Below are 16,562 nucleotides of genomic sequence, written 5' to 3'. Positions count from 1 at the left end.
GATTGAACCCTTAAAAAGGGTTCTATATAGAACATTTTCTTCCAAGAGTGTAGGCGTGACACTGCAGAAATAAACATCAAGTGAAAGACAAATCTGGTGTAAAGGAAGTCACACACTGGACATAAACAGCATGCTTAAATTCAAATTTAATCAAACATCATTGTTGAGGGGACACACACAAAATAAGCAAGAAGATACTTTGTTTATAGTTGATGTTTTAGTATCAAGTCTGTCTTTTTTGTGTGTTAGCTTGAATAAAGCCTTGACTACATATTAAAAAACTGCATAATAATTAAAATTTCAGTTTGTGCAGTTGCACCATTAGTCTTTTTTATTTTTTTTATACTAAGCTGCAAACTAGGAATGCACAATATTTTGAACTATACTGATAAGCAGATAATTATTTTAACGTTATAGCTGATAACTGATAAAAAGAAATTTCAAATTAAAACAAATTTATGCAAAAATTAAAAACAAAACAAAAACACAATTCAATTTTAAATGCTACAAGAATTTAGCCATCCCTTTAGGCAATTACTAATAATTAAAAGTATTATTGAAAGTATAATTCATTTAGAGATCTGATTAAAAATATATATATTTAACAGTATTATTAAGAATGCTAGACGAAAGCAAGGGTTATAAAAATATAAAGAAATTAGCACGAAAAATTCAAATCTAGATTCTGATCAATTAAAAATCTCTAACCTGTTGTGCGACTCTCTTCTAACAGATCTGTGACTTTCACTCATAATAGCTGCTGAAGGCTTTTTTCAAATAAACCCTAATATTTATAAACAAAAATACAATTTGAAGGGATGCATAGGATGTGAATAAAAGACATTCAAATTCTGTCGAAACCTGAGGAATAATTCTGTGGATTCCATGCTGGCCTACACATCAGTTAAATTATATCCTATCCTAAGCTCTTTCATATCTGTAAAACACCTAAAGCGTAACAAAAGAACAACAGATGAAAGACAGTGGCTTTGCAGTGGATAAGTGGGTCAGTTTATTGTCAATACCTGTAGGTCAGCCATTTTGGCACTTCAGCTGACTGTCAGCGCCAGAGGGTGAAGTATTTTGGCTCTACAGCTCGTCGTGAATTGCAGGGCCGTCAGTGTGGTCCAGAGCACCTATCATGAGCAATGCACCAGTGCTGTTGTCCCTGACTAGTATAATGAAGGAATGATCTGCATAGAAGATTTTCGGCTTCTCCACTTCCTCATCCTCATGCATATCGTCGATGCTGCCAGACTCAGGGGCCAGTTCAAGCGACGTCCAGTGCAGCACGGCTCCCAAGTGGAGCTTCCCCCGTCCCATGCTTGATGCGAAGGAGAAATCAGCTGACGTCTCGTTCCATGCGTCTACCAGGCCCAATGTGGCCAGCAGCTTCTGAGTGAGAGCAAGAAGGGAAAAAGAAAGAAGTGTGGGGGAGTGCAAGAAAACAGAGAGAATTTAATTTATTTTTATATTTGATCACAGATTCAGAAGGCAGGTGAACACTAGACCCTAAAACCCTCCTCTGCTCCAAATGATGGTGCGAATCAATTATGCAGACTATGTAAAATAAAATCACAAATAAGAGCCAAAAGAGATCTCGAAAAATTAAACATTCATGGCCCTTTATGACTCCCAATGGTGGAAATAATAAAAAAAAAAAAAACAGAGGTCCTCTTCAGACAGGTAGAAACGACAAATGAAAGCAAAACATAAAGAGTGTCACTGTAAATCAATGTTTCAAAAATCCGGTTGTTTCCCCTCTTCATTGTCTCCCCTTTATTTTAAAGTCATGACAGATGCCCTTGTTGGCAGTGCAGGAGGTACAAAGCATGCGACAGGAGCTGAAGACGGTGGCTGAGGGAGAGCTGCTTATGAATAATTTAAAAAAGATCTCTCTGACCTCAGCCCACTTTTGTTTTCCTTTCAGATATGAATTTGGCAGAAAGATGCTCGCTGACAGGTAGTTTATATTCCCCCTGGATGAGATCCTGGATAAACGTCAGTTACCCGCATGGGGAGAGAAATGGAGAAAGAGAGGGAGAGAGCGATGTTGGAATGAGGAAGAGGAGATAATAAGTGAACTGCTGTGGGAAGATTGAGAGACACCCAACTTGTTTGTGAAAGCTGAGACCGAATGGCAAGTACTTTAACTGAATGATTAAGCACTCTCGCCTAAATGACTATTGTAATTAAAGCAGAGCGCATGCACACTCTATCTTGTTGCAAAAATGATGGGAATGGAGTTGGTGTGCTAGTTAGCTTTGCGCTAAATTCAGAATTAAAGATTTGGCTACAAATCAATAAATGAATTGGAATTCTAACTGAATAGACCTCACCTGACAGGAAGCTGAATTGGAATTTGAATCAGATTGGCAGAATGGCAATTCAAATAAAAGCAACACATTTGTGCATTCTGGGAAAAGAAATGTCCTTCCACCCTGGTCTGCAGAAGGTAATTTTTTATTAAATATGATGAAATATATATACTGCTCTAGATCTATTTAAAGGCCTAAAAAAACAAAACTATTTAAACAAGGCTTTGTCAACTTTTCTTTTCTATTTAAAGGCCCAGTGAATTGCCATGAAACTCGCAGCATTATCCAACATGTTGACGTAAGTTCATCTGAAACAGGAAGACAGGGCGGGACATATCGAACAGCTCCACCCCTTTTTAAAAACAGCTAATAGTGTTTCGTTTATACAAGAGCCGTTAACTCTCTGAGGTCTGAAAACGCGCCGGCGCGTTTTGCAGGATTTTTTTCACATTGCAGCAAAACAGACTTAAAATACTCAATTTTTTGTCATAGAGACATAAGTAATATATCAATTGAAACTATAGAATGTCTTCTTTTATTTGTGTACACTCAGAGTAAAAACACAATGTTGTGCTTTTTGTAAAATAAAGAAAACTAACATGATGCGTGATCTCTCGTCTCCCTCTGAATGAACTCCAATCTGATAGTTCTCAGAAAATAAACTGTAACTTATGAATACTAATGACAAAAAAAATGACACTTACGTCTAAAGAAACGTTGAAATGTCAGGTTTTAAATCGTGTAAGTCATTCTGTGTTTATGTAATCTGTATGAAAAGAGAGCCATGTCAGAAGTCCGAGATTCAGCTCATTACCCGCTAATGCGGCCACGCCCACGGAGCCAGCGCTATTCAGAGGCAAATTCAGAGGCAATACATGCATAAATCATCTCAATCGTGTATTTATTGTCTTGAAAAGTGTTTATTTGGATGGTAAAGCCATGGTTAGCGATCTCTAGAAGACATGCTGTTAGTTCCTAGTTCCTTTTCTTCTTTATATGAATTTGTGGCCTAAAGGTGTACAGAGAGCGCCCTCTGGCTGCAAGTATGAATTAAAAACACCATTCCTGAAATGTTCTCTTCTTCTTTAGAATAATTTGTGGACTAAATGTGCACAGAAAGCGCCCTCCGGCTGCAAGTAAGAATTAAAAACACAGTATCCAGCACTCATAGTGATGAGTCACATAGTGATGAGTCACATTCATAGTGATGAGTCACATCACATTTCTCCAAATGTGATGACAATAAATATTACTTCTCAGTATAGAAAATTGACAAAATATATAAGAATCCATCAATATTTCTCCAAATGTGCATGCTTTTAAGTTAAAAGTTTTTTGTTTTTTCAATAACCACGCATAAACATTATTCCTTCAAAAATACAAACATGTACATACATGTTCCTCACATATTATTGTAGCCTTGTTTGTGCTGAATACAGTGTAATGACACTTTTGTCATTTATATGTTTATGAACAACTGAAAAAAGCATAAATGTGAGGGCATGTCAAAACTTCTCCAAGCCCCAAATCAGCCTCAGACTCCAGAGGGTTAAACTCAGTAAAACCTCTGTTCCTTCTAATCTCTACTGCCTAATATCCTCTATATCACTTTAAAATATAGCATTCTTTACAGAATCTAAATGGGTCTGATACCTTTCGTGGTCTGAGCTGACTCGCGGTCCGCGGATATGATCCACTCTGTGTTCTCGTGCCAGTGAGCCAGAGCAGACTGGGCTTGCTCTGCGAGGGTTCACGTAACACTAACATGAAAAACGGACTTCATATGCATCAATGGAAAGCATATATGGAAAGCATCGTTCCCTATCCTCTATATAGTGCACTAAGTGCCATTCACCATGTGTGAACAAATGACAGATTTCAGCCGCAGCTTCAGTGTCTGGTTATAGTGTAGGAGGGGGCGGGAATTCAGATTCTAGAGAGCATTTGATTGGACAGAAGATTTGATGTGAAGCTGAAGTGCGATGTGATGTGTATCTGGTGTGACCACCATTTGCCTCACGCAGTGCAACACATCTCCTTCGCTTAGACTTGAGCAGGTTGTTGATTGTGGCCTGTGGAATGTGGGTCCACTCCTCTACAATGGATGTGCAAAGTTGCTGGATATTGGCAGGAACTGGAAAACGCTGTCATATACACCGACCCTGAGCATCCCAAACATGCTCAATGGGTGACATGTCCGGTGAGTATGCTGGCCATGCAAGAACTGGGATGTTTTCAGCTTCCAGGAATTGTGTACAGATCCTTGCAACATGGGGCTGTGCAATATCATGCTGCAACATGAGGTGATGGTCGTGGATGAATGGCACAACAATGGGCCTCGGGATCTCATCACGGTATCTCTGTGCATTCAAAATGCCATCAATAAAATGCACCTGTGTTCATTGTCCATAACATACGCCTGCCCATACCATTACCCCACCGCCACCATGGGCCACTTAATCCACAACGTTGACATCAGCAAACCACTCACCCACAATAATCTGTGCAATAATCATGCTGTCTAATCAGCATTTTGATATGCCACACCTGTGAGATGGATGGATTATCTCGGCAAAGGAGAAGTGCTCACTAACACAGATTTAGACAGATTTGTGGATAATATTTGAGAGAAATAGGCCTTTTGTGTACATAGAAAAAGTCTTAGATCTTTGAGTTCAGCTCATGAAAAATGGGGGCAAAAACAAAAGTGTTGCGTTTATAATTTTGTTCACTCATATTACTAGACTAAAAAATGCTGGGTTAAAAACAACCCAAGTTGGGTTGAAAATGGTAAAACCCAGCGATTGGGTTGTTTTAACCCAGCAGTTGGGTTAAATGTTTGCCCAACGTGCTGGGCAGTTTTATTTAACTTAACTCTTGTTTAAAAATGACTATATGGCTGGCTTAAAATTAACCCAATATAGGTTGGAAATTAAAAATCAGAAACATAATTACTAGAGGCAACAATAATAATCATAAGGTGAACATTTATTAATAAGCAATTTAATAAATGTGTATTGTTTAATTATTACTCATTAAACATATTAATAAATGTTAATTTCCAACACATTTTGGGTTCAGTTTAAGCAAGTAATTTATAATCAATAGTTGAGTTAAATAAAACGTCCCAGCAGGTTGGGCAAACATTTAACCTAACCGCTGGATTTGTATATTTTTAACCCAACATTTTTTAGAGTTTATGAATGGGAGAAAGTGTGACTCACAATATGGCAGAAAAAGGGGCCATTCGCAAACAAGCTGGATGTCTTACATGTGCTCACCTCTTGAGTCTATCTGTTTTTTCTCATTTCAATGGACCAAGTTGAAAATTTTGCTCTTTTATTCTATTTGAGCATACATTTATGGGACAGTTCATGTCAAGGTTTTATTGCTTATTTGAAATATGTTATTTAAATGCGAGTTTGGCACAAGTTTTGGAGATTTTGCTATTTCCCCATTCAAGTACTGTAGATAGGAGTTGGTCTTACACGCCAGAAATATCTGCCCAGAGGCATAGCAAATATGGCCACCGAGTGAACTGACTTTTCTTCGAAAGGGACTTTGAAGTATTTTTGCATCCTGTTCGCTACTTCAATTCAAATTCGGCAATTAAAAGACATTCTCATTTCAATTCTGAATGGGCACAGCCCTGATGCTGGCACAGGGGTTGTTAAAGTGGAAAAAAGGTGGAAAATGAGAGAACGATGGACAGAGAGGTTGATAATGAGGGAGAGAGGTGGGGGAGGCTGTCACCTCACTAACGCTGTTCGACCCTCTGCGGTTCTCTCTCTCTCTCAACAGTCTCGGCACACACCTGCACTAATGCACTTCTATTGTCCTCATCCATTATTCTCCTTCTCAAACCTCTTTCCTCCATCACTTCATCACTGCCTCATCCTGTCGGCCGCTCAGCCACCTCTGTGGCATCCTCATTCCTCATCTGACCATCCACCGCTTGTTTAATTCCTCTCTTGCCTGCTCTCATGCGCTTCCTGTCTATTTCCCGCTCTGATCCGAATGTCCAGGCTTGTATCTAAGCATGTATTTATGTTCCAGAGAATGACAGCCTTTCCTCTCTGTCTCCTGAGGCTTTCTCGTCCTCTCTCATGGCTGTATGTCCTTGCTATACAGGCTGACACTGCATCAGGCGCATTTACTTCCCCTTAATTAATTCTCAGTGTGTCTCAAAGGGTTTTTCCTTGCACCTCTCCAGCTTTCCCATTGTAACTTTGATGTCTTCCGGTACTATAGATGCAGACCCGCTCCTGGGCCGCACAGTCTTGACCTGAAGCAGCTTGTTGCCACAGCGGTGACATGGCACCGCGTGTTACTACGACAACGCTGTCTCCGGCAATTACAGTCACATGCAACATTAGCAGACATCTCCCAGCCTGCACTGTGACAGCCTCTATAAATAGCATGCTTCTTTCTCCTTGGGATGGCGGCACCTCTCGAGATGTGCGGATATGCTGAGGTCACTTCATTTTTAAAAACAATCAGCGTTTAAATATTCAGCATGGGCCGTCGTTGTGCAAGGGTTCACCCGAGAAGCCCCCCGGGGTCCGACAGTCGAAAAAATCCTCATTTCGCATATTCACTTATCCCAGATCTCCAAGATGCCACACGGCTTAGCTTTGAGTCATTTGAGCCTAGTGAAGCTTGGCCTCACTCCTACAAAATCCAACGCAGCTCATAGGACACCCCGTAGGAGAAAAAGGTAAACCCTCCCTAGGTGCAGCGAGCCCCCAAATGAATTAATGACACGTTTACGGAGAGGAGACGTGCCCAGGAGGCAGCGGGATTGAGTGATGGCTCTGCAGATGAGTACAGTAGTTTCAGCACTGGAAACAGATGAAAGGAGGCTAATGAATATCATGTAGTAATGTGGCACACAGACTCCCAACTAATGCAGTAAATGTGATGGGCAGATGGAGGAAAAAGAGAGAGAGTGAGATGGAGCGAGGAGGAGGGCTGTGTAAACATGGTTCAGCTCTAATGCTGCTCATTGGGTGGAAATGGAGCGTCTCTATGTTCTTCTCTTCCCACTCTCTCTTCCTGTCTGTTTCTTTCTCAAGCCAAAGTTTTCCAAAAGTAGCCCATCCTTACTCTCCAGCATTATACCGTAGCATAATTCAAGCGCCTACATCAATAAACACAACTACAAAAACATACAACTCATGAATAACGCACAAGAAGAAACAGCCCTGCAGTCGGCTCTATGTTCTATTTTCTATACAACATGATGGTGCATGGGAACTTAAGGGGTGGAGATGGCCTCACCAGTGGCACACAGAGCCTTCAGCAACTCCAAGCAACTGTTTTATTCAGCCTCGCAGCATCACGCCAGTCGGTTCAGCTTTCAGAATATGTCTTGGGCATTATTCAGTGGCAGAGTTCTTTATCACTATCTTATGTCTAATTTACATTCTCTCTCTCCTCTTCACTCTCTTTCCCTACACAGTCAATATTCTTCTTTTTGTTTATCCTTTGCATTGCATTCTGCCGCAAAGAACTTCAGGCTGTTTATCAGCTTCCTGGAAAAATCACAAGAAATTAGTGGGCAAAAACCCTGCTGGTTCAAAACAGCTGTGTTAACACATATGAAATGCATATATTAAATTACAAATGGTTGGAAAAAGAAGAAGAGATACTTGTTTCAAACTGGTTGAAAAATTTTTAATTTGGAGCAACTGATTTTCAAAACGTTTTTGTATAAAATGCTAAACACTCCATACATCAGTATTTTCTGCACTACTGCTCAGGGGGACCACTGAGCCTCACCTAAAATCAACAGTGCAGCACAAGCCAATTTCCAAATGAATGACTCTTATGAGCAGGTTGTACAGTGAATCAAAAAACACTTGTGAATCAGTTGAAGTAGTTACAAAACCCCTCCCCTAGGGGGAGCCTTCCACTTTAGATGAAAAAAAGAGGCATAATGCAAGGGTGACACATGGAGAAAAGAGGCCATCGGGAGTATGATAAAAGAAATAGCTGTTGTGAAGAGAAAATTCACAATTTTGCAGCACTAAAATATTTATTTTGTGGTATTCTGCAAACAGTGACTTGAAGGGGTTATTTAACCCTAAAAAAATGAAAATTCTGTCATTAATTACCCTCATGTCATTTAGGCTTTCATTCATCTTCAAAACACAAATTAAAATATTTGACTGAAACCTGAGACATACTTTGATGTGCTCCATGTATGCGCCTTAATCAATGTTTATATGTGAATAAAAGCCTAAATCAAATCTGTTAATCATCTGAAAAGGCGATCATGTCTCTTTGATTAAGACTTTGATTAAATCTTCTTAAAAAAATGGTTCATGAAGATGTTTCATAATTTTTTTTTTTTTTTTTTTTTTAGTTTGAATGGTTCCGGAACAACATGAGGATGATTAACTGAAGAGAAATTTCATTTTTGGGTGAACTATAAATGAATGATTCAATGACATCAGGGATCATTTAATAAAAATAATTAAATTAATGAATGAATATGAATATTTTTATTTAATATAGGCCAATAGTTAGAGCAAATTATTAGATTCCATTCATGCCACTTTTGTGCCTCATTACAAAATCTTTTAAAGTAATACAATTTATTTTTTGTCTGTGACTTCTGAAATAATCTTATCATTTGGCAACAGACTGATCTTACAAAAAGAACTGCGAGTCTTTATTTCCAAATAATCCTTCGTAAGCAGCACTAAAAGAATCATTAATGGAATTAATAGAATACAGTTTCATTGCTGGCAAGTACGACAAACAATAATAGAAATTAATTTGTTATTGGCAAGTGTGACAAAAGGTTTTTACAAGAAGGCCATACAACTTCAATATATACAGTTTTATACATAATAAACAGGACAAGTCAATATTTGTACGAGACTGTGAATTAGCATTTTATACTGCGCTCTAAAACACTTGTCTAAACACAACAGGCTTTTCCCAAGTCCTGGCATACACACCGCATCCACTTCATGACCTCATCAATGAGTGTGTGTATGTTAGCTTGACTCCCTCTGTCTCTCTGGCACACACACAGAACTGTGCAATCCAATTACAGCCACACTGGCATCCACAGGCCTTGGCACAGTAAGTGTGTGTGTGAGTGTTTTCTGTGTATCCCTGCGTCAGACTCTTAAGGTCAGTGTGTCTGGCTGTGTGTGTTTGCCAGGCATCAGGCAGACGGTGACCCCTCGACCCCTCGTGCTCGTTATGGAGTCCAGACTCAATCTCTTGTTAGCCGCTATCGCCTGGCACTAACCGCTCATGAGCTCTGGCCCCGTTGCCTCACCACCAGAGTGGATATTTTTATCCGGCTTGTCCATTCTCTTGCCCTTTCCCAGTCTCTTTCTCTCTCCAGCACTCAACCCCATTCCACCTCCCTCACAACCACTCACCTCTCCAGCTGCATGTCAGACCAATTTGGGTCATCCTGCCCCAAGCCCGGCCCCTGTCGCCACGCAGCACGGCTACATTAGTGTATACGCAAGCGCAAGGATTGGAAATCAGGATAATGGCATCTCCTCCTGAGAGCAAAGACGTCTATGCGAGAGCGTGACAGAAGGCCTAGAGCGACTTGAGAGTGACAGAGCGTCTGGCGGCCATGTTGGAGGCTGAGGCTCTGAGGCGAGATGATAGATAAAAAGTGGAAACGCTATTAACGCCTCGAGATGGTGGCTGTGTTTGCTCACTTCGACCCTATCAGAGCGGGAGAGAGAAGCAACACTCAGCGCGCCTCTTCTGTCACTGCCCATATAAAAGCGGAGGAATCAAGTGTCTCTGACCTACGGTGATATTTCTTCAGATACTACAAGAGAAAGTGTGTGTGTGGCAGAAAAAAGAAAAAACCAGACAAGAGCATGAAAGAGTAGAGAAAGACAGAGAGCAGAACGATGTGGAGAGCGAGGGAGCAGCAGGAGAGCTTGTCAGAGAAGTAATACAGCTCTATTCATGTCATGCACCCAATGCAGGACTTTTCGGCCTCTTTCCGCACGCTGGGGCATCACTTATGTGAACACAGCAAGTCCAAAAAAGGAAGTCATGTCTCAGCTGTCGGTGGGTTTCTTTTAAAGCAAGCTTCTAGGTCTCTCTTGGGCATCCTTACCATTCATGTTAATGTCAAAATCTTGTTCTTCCAAGCAGAGCTGCGTATGCGGACAAGACATGTGGGGTGCTTATATTTCTCACCCGGCATTACAAGACTTTAACAAAATGTTGTCCCACCCTACAGCGTCCGTTCAGTCCTCTGAGCGCCCTGGGAACAGTTGTGCCCCGTTTGACCTGTCTAGCTCAACAACTGTCATTTTTGTTGTACCTTTTTTCGACTCTGTGTCTTTTAACCTCTACTTCTCTACATTCCTACCCTTTTCTGCCACTGGACTCCTCTTGACACATTTGCCGTGACATCTGCTGTCTACCATGAAGATAAAATCAACCTTGTGGTTTAGACAGTTTGTCATCTGCCTGCAGCATTACCCTGGGACAGTGACCCTACAGCAGGGGTTTTCAAAATAGGCTCTGGGGACCCCTGGGGCCCACAAGGGACTAATGGTGGTCAGCCAAAAATAGAGAAGAAAAGAGATTTTTTAAATGTAATTTTAGGGCTGTCAAAGTTAACTTATGCACCTAAGATATTAATGAAATATGTTTCATGAGTTCACACTTACAAATACGTCCGGTAAATAAATTGGTAAACGTATTTGCCATGCTTTCCGGGGAGAGGGCTCCGAGCTCGGTAATCGGCCCGAACACAGAGTAGCATATTTAACTCTGGAAACTCTCGAAAACATAATTTAACTTAAAGGTGCAAAATGTAAGATTTTTGCAGTAAAATATCCAAAAACCACTAGGCCAGAATTATATATTTTGTTCACTTGAGTACTTACAATATCCCATATGTTTCCAACTATTTGTAAATCGTAAGAAAATTGCAATTTTAACCAAGGCTCCAGGACGTGTGAGCAGGGTCGGCTCCAGCCGATTTTGCTGGGGCTTCAGCCCTGAATGTTTTGAGTCAAGCCCCGAAAGTAATGACTGTCACTGAGCAAATATGAAACTGGACAATAGCCTATGTAAACCTCCGAAATCATGAGTTGCTTTATTTCATTGGGCTTTGGCTTTGCATATACTGCATACAGCCTGTAAAAATAGACCTTAAAAATAATCTAGCCTATAGAATACATTTCTTTGCTGTCAGTAGCCTATGGGCTATCCGACCATACCTGCAGCGCTTTCTCTCTCTCCTCTCCGACAGCGAGTTTACGCACACCGCAGTTGTGAGTTGTACTGAGCCACGCCTCCTGAGCAGTGGCAGGCCTCGAGAATCTCTTTCGGTCCGGTGGAAGGGTTTTTGTTATATAACAACTGATATGACAACTTTAGCACATTTATCAGCTATACATTCATTCAGTGTTTCCCATTAATGACCCTCTACTGCCGCCATCATTTCATAATGAACTGAAAATTTAAAACATACTACGTTTTCCAACGAGCTAAAATCGAAACTGTGATATGGCTTTGTGCCTTTATAAAACAGCAAAAGACAGTGATTAAGTATATATAGCCTACAGTCTGTCTGTGCTGCGTGTTTTAAAGAGAAGTGCGCACATTTGCGCACGCGATCAGCTGGTGATCAAAATAAAAGCTCAAGGATTTATCTTTTAAAAAGAAATGAGTACAAAAGTATTGTAAAAAAGATGTTTGAACCCTTTTTAATGTCCAGGTACAAGTCAATGCTGTTTCTTTGTTGAATTTGCACACTGTACATGGGTTGAAGTTCTTAATTTTGAGTTTCCAGAGTGCACCAGATTGATGCATTTAACTTTAAAATGTACAACATTTTCTTACGGGGGGGCATCCCCCAGACCCCCCTAGAGGAGATACATCCAACAACGTCTTACAAATTACAGTGTCAAATAATGTACATTTTCTGAACAAGAATACAACAACAAAAGCTCCTTTCATGTCAGTAAAGTTGTTAATAGAAAATTAAATTGTCTTTGGACAATAATTTGGGATAAGCCCCGAATGTTTACAATGTCTGGCTCCGCCCCCTGCATGTGAGGAGTCGCCTGTCAATTGCATCATACCCACGTTACCATCGGTTTACCGTTTTATTTTGTAGAAACCATGGAAACACCAAAAAAGCTTTAATATATTACATGTTTTAATAGACAAGGGAACAACTGTTTTGATATATTTATAGACAGAAAACTAATTGTTGTCATATAGCTCAACACGTTTAGTCTTATTATTTAAATCTAATTTTCTTGATTTTTTGTGAGAACCATGCTTTTCCATGCCTCAGAAAAAAACACTATTTTGTTAATTAGCTAACATAGCATAATCAGATGCAGCTTTATTTTTAGTAACAGTAATACAGCATTTTCTCCATCATACAATATGTTTTAAAATTAATTGCATGCCATTTATCAACACAAGCCATCCAGCATTTAATATGATATTCTAAAATCGATCTATCTTACTGCAGTGTGCAACAGTGTCTCACAGCAGCCGCCGAGCGAACGCACAGAGTAACGTTATAACATCATTTTCAACACTCTCAAATGTATCTAATATGATAAACTGAGCTGCGTTACCTCATACTCATGACCGGAAAAGCGGAAGCGGCGCTGGCGACTGTGTCATAATAAAAGTTCAGCTGCTCGTGAGGCGTGTGTTGCGCAATCGCTCCAGCTCCTCATTCAGCTCTCACAACACTCGGTCCTGCTCTGCTTCATATTACAGTAACGTTAATAATTGCATCCATGAACATGATTTCTTCTCGAGTCCACTCCCTATTCTTTTGCACCGTCTGTTGAGGTAAAGACCACATGTCCCAAGATTCTGCTCTCAAACTTGGCGTCATCAAGCTATACGCCTTTGTTTTGAATAGGCTTTCTAGTGACCTCTAGCGGACAGAAATCCTACATACTGCACCTTTAATGAGTTTTTTATATTTACATTCACCAAATTTTATAGGAATATGCTTTCTAAAGACTGGACAGACTTGTTAAATAATAAAAAATATATAATATATTTAAAGGGATCCTTGATTATGATTTCACTTTCAACTTTAGTTAGTGTGTAATGTTGCTATTTGAGCACAAACAACATCTGCAAAGTTACGACGTTCAAAGTTCAATGCAAAGGGAGATATCGCTTTTTAAGGACTACAACACAGCTGGTAGGGCCTACACTGAGCTTCTTCCTGGGTTGGTGAAATCACAAACCCCAAAATTTACATAAACCCTGCCCCCGGAAACACGCAACAAAGAGGGTGAAGCCATGTTGGGCTACTTTAGAGAAGAGTATGAGTTGTTGTAGTAGAGTATTGTTGCCATGCCATCATTTTACACCGGACTGCTGCACAAACGAGGGTCAATTCAACACTGGATTTGCACAAAAGATGACGGCACATGCTAGTCAATGAGTTGAATCAACTCCACAGCAACTACATAAATTTATCCACTAACCATTAAGAAATGTCCAGTTGCAATCTAAAAGTTGTAACTTCTTCCTGAGCCTCTCTATCAGTAGTCACGTTTACATGTACACTTTTTTTTTTGTCATTCCGATTAAAATCATTCCAATTGAAAGATTTAGTGGACTGTTTACATGAGACATTATCTAATCCGATATGGTGTTTACATGTGCCGGCGCTTTCAATCAGAATGACTTTGTGACATGCGTACATTAGCTTATAGCCTGTTTGCCGCCTTGTATTCCTGTCAACACGGAGTTTCATTATTTCTTATGCGCACTTTTTTATGTAAATTGTTTCTCTTAATCAAGCAACAGTGTGGATTTGTAGCACATTACTGCTGGATGGTATGAGGAAAAGACAGGAACAGGAAGCTGACCTGTTTGGTGGCTGTGCATCTCTAAGAAGCATCTCATACTACCCCCTCCCTCCTCCAAAAAGCAGAAGCGTGTTGATGAAGGTCTGTAGTAATGATACACTGAGTTCCTTCATTAGTTTCAGTTTAACTCGAGTTTGATTTTGCTGCCACCATTGTGCATTCTGACGACCCCTGGCCTCTTGACATGAGTTTTTATTTTCTTCAGTTTGTAGAAAGGTTTATCCCACCCCTCTCAAACCGATTACAATTTCATTTGGGCATTTTTATTCCAAATGAGGTGTTTAAATGAATCATTTTCATTCGGATTGGACTTTTAAACCAATTACAATGCTCCATGTAAATGCACCTAGTGTCCGACTCCGGTTTGAACAATGTAAGGCTGAACACCATTACTGTCCAATCGTCATTTAGGCTGCATGAGATTCTCCAGCTTTGTTGTTGTTGAGCAACCAAAGCGCGAGCTGTTAAAGCTCCGTCCTCCTTTGGAAAGGGGAACGGCAGGGAGCAGGACACACAAAAACAGGTCGTTTTTGCTCACACCCAAATAGTGACAAATTTGACAAGCTATAATAAATGATCTGTGGGGTATTTTGAGTTGAAACTTCACAGACACATTTTGGGGACACCAGAGACTTATACTATCTTAATGAACCAAAATGGTGAAATACACAAACACATATATGTGAGTTTTCAGTGCATCCATAAAAAATAGAGAGAGAAAGAAAGAGTAGTTTTTGACCACAGAAGAGGTCAAGCAGGTCACAGTTGAGTCCAATCCACTAAATAAAGAGCTAAATATTTCGCAGACATGTGGAGACAGAAAAAGTGAAAGAAATGAAGAATGCAGAAAGAGGTGCAGGTGAATATGAAGGAGGTAAAAAGAGAGAAAAGAAAGAGTGTGAAAGAAGAAAAGGGCTGAAATAGAAGATGAGCGGCAGGGACTCTGACCAGCTAGAAATGAGAGAGAATGAGAGGGCAGACACAAAGATTGAGGTGGTGGATTAAGTGATGAATAAAGAAAGGGAGACAAAGGATGAGTGGGAGGATCCAGTGGACTCTGGGCAAGAGATAGATGAGCTGAGGTCAGACGCTGAGAGAGGGAGGACGGAGAGGTAGCTGCAGAGAGAAAAGACGAATAAGAAGAACAGGCTGGGAGACAGGAAAGAGACGAGGAAGGAGAGAAGACTGAGGCGGAGGAGAGCCAGCAGATGTCACAAAATCATTCATCAAGCTCCAAAACACTTCACCTCAACGATCCACAAGAAGAGCACTATGAAGGCGTACTTGACATATCCACCCACAGCAAGAAACCAAAGAATCCAAATGTGCTTACCACACGAGCCAATCATACCAGACACGGATTCATCTACTGAACTCAACAGCCTAAACAAGCCCGCCACAGTCACTGTCACTCTCTGTCGTCCAAATCCAAATCTGTTCAGCAGTGCAGGCAGAACCATCTGTGCTATTCTAAAACTCTGTCACTCACTGCTGTCTGAGTCCATGCTGCATCCTATGGCCGAGCTGCTGGAGAGACTCTTGCTGAGCTTCTAACCCAGCATGGCATCTCTCTACGGGGCTCTGGGCCACTACTCCATGCCTTTGCCCAGGTCTTGATGGAGCATGAATTTTTTTGGATGCCAGAACAGCCATTAGTCTGTATGGAAAACACTTAGAGGGATCACAGATACACAATTATAGACAATTATAGGTTGTCAAAATTACCGGCTTCGGTACCAAGTCGGTACTGAAATTTTAAAAAATGTCTATTTGTCTATTTAGCCATCATTGTTGCCAATCAGAGGTGTTTAAGAACAGCGCTCAAAATGCTAGGGGGCAATACTGGTATTGTCACATTATTTAAATTTCAGTACCGACTTGGTACTAAAGTCTGTACTTTTGACAACCCTATTTTAGGATAACTTTTGGTGGTAGGAGGGGTGGGGGGGTGGGGGGTTCTGTTGAAGTCTCAAAGTGCACCAAAATGTTCTTACAGGGGGCACACCCTGGACTCCCCTAGAGGGACCAAGGTTCACCCATCATAGTCCCACAAAATCCTGTGGGAAACACTTCGTTCCTATAACTAAAATTGTAAATGGTGTAAACATGCCAAAAAGTGGGCACTTCTGCCAACAGTAATAGAAACTGTGAAATTTTCTCCACCAAGCAACCACAAGAAAGAATAAAAGAAAGTACTAGATTTTTCATCAAAAGACAAAATGTTGTCCTATAAATACCCTGTAAAAAGGAACACTGCCCAAACCCCTATGTAATCTGCACCCTTATCACAGGGCAACAAAGCAACATGCTCAACCTGCTGGTGTTCAAAAAGAGAGCAGCACAAGAAGGCAATGGAAGCGCTTAAATGCACAACTGA

The 16,562-nt window shown here is 40.6% G+C and overlaps 1 protein-coding gene across 1 annotated transcript in view; it reads right to left on the bottom strand.

Annotated features, from left to right (window-relative positions):
• Positions 1–269: 269 nt before the first annotated feature.
• The window catches only part of serpinh2 (serine (or cysteine) peptidase inhibitor, clade H, member 2), a 30,506-nt gene continuing 14,213 nt past the window's right edge, over positions 270–16,562 (bottom strand). Inside the window, exon 5 of the mRNA XM_067401124.1 lies at positions 270–1,395. Coding sequence (XP_067257225.1) covers positions 1,090–1,395 — 306 coding nt within the window. The 3' untranslated portion in view covers positions 270–1,089. The remainder of the gene's footprint in view (positions 1,396–16,562) is intronic.

Source organism: Chanodichthys erythropterus, chromosome 11 (genome assembly GCF_024489055.1).
Source record: "Chanodichthys erythropterus isolate Z2021 chromosome 11, ASM2448905v1, whole genome shotgun sequence".
Lineage (NCBI taxonomy): Eukaryota > Metazoa > Chordata > Actinopteri > Cypriniformes > Xenocyprididae > Chanodichthys > Chanodichthys erythropterus.
Note: the sequence above shows the minus strand (reverse complement) of the source record. Positions and strands in the feature narration are given on the sequence as shown.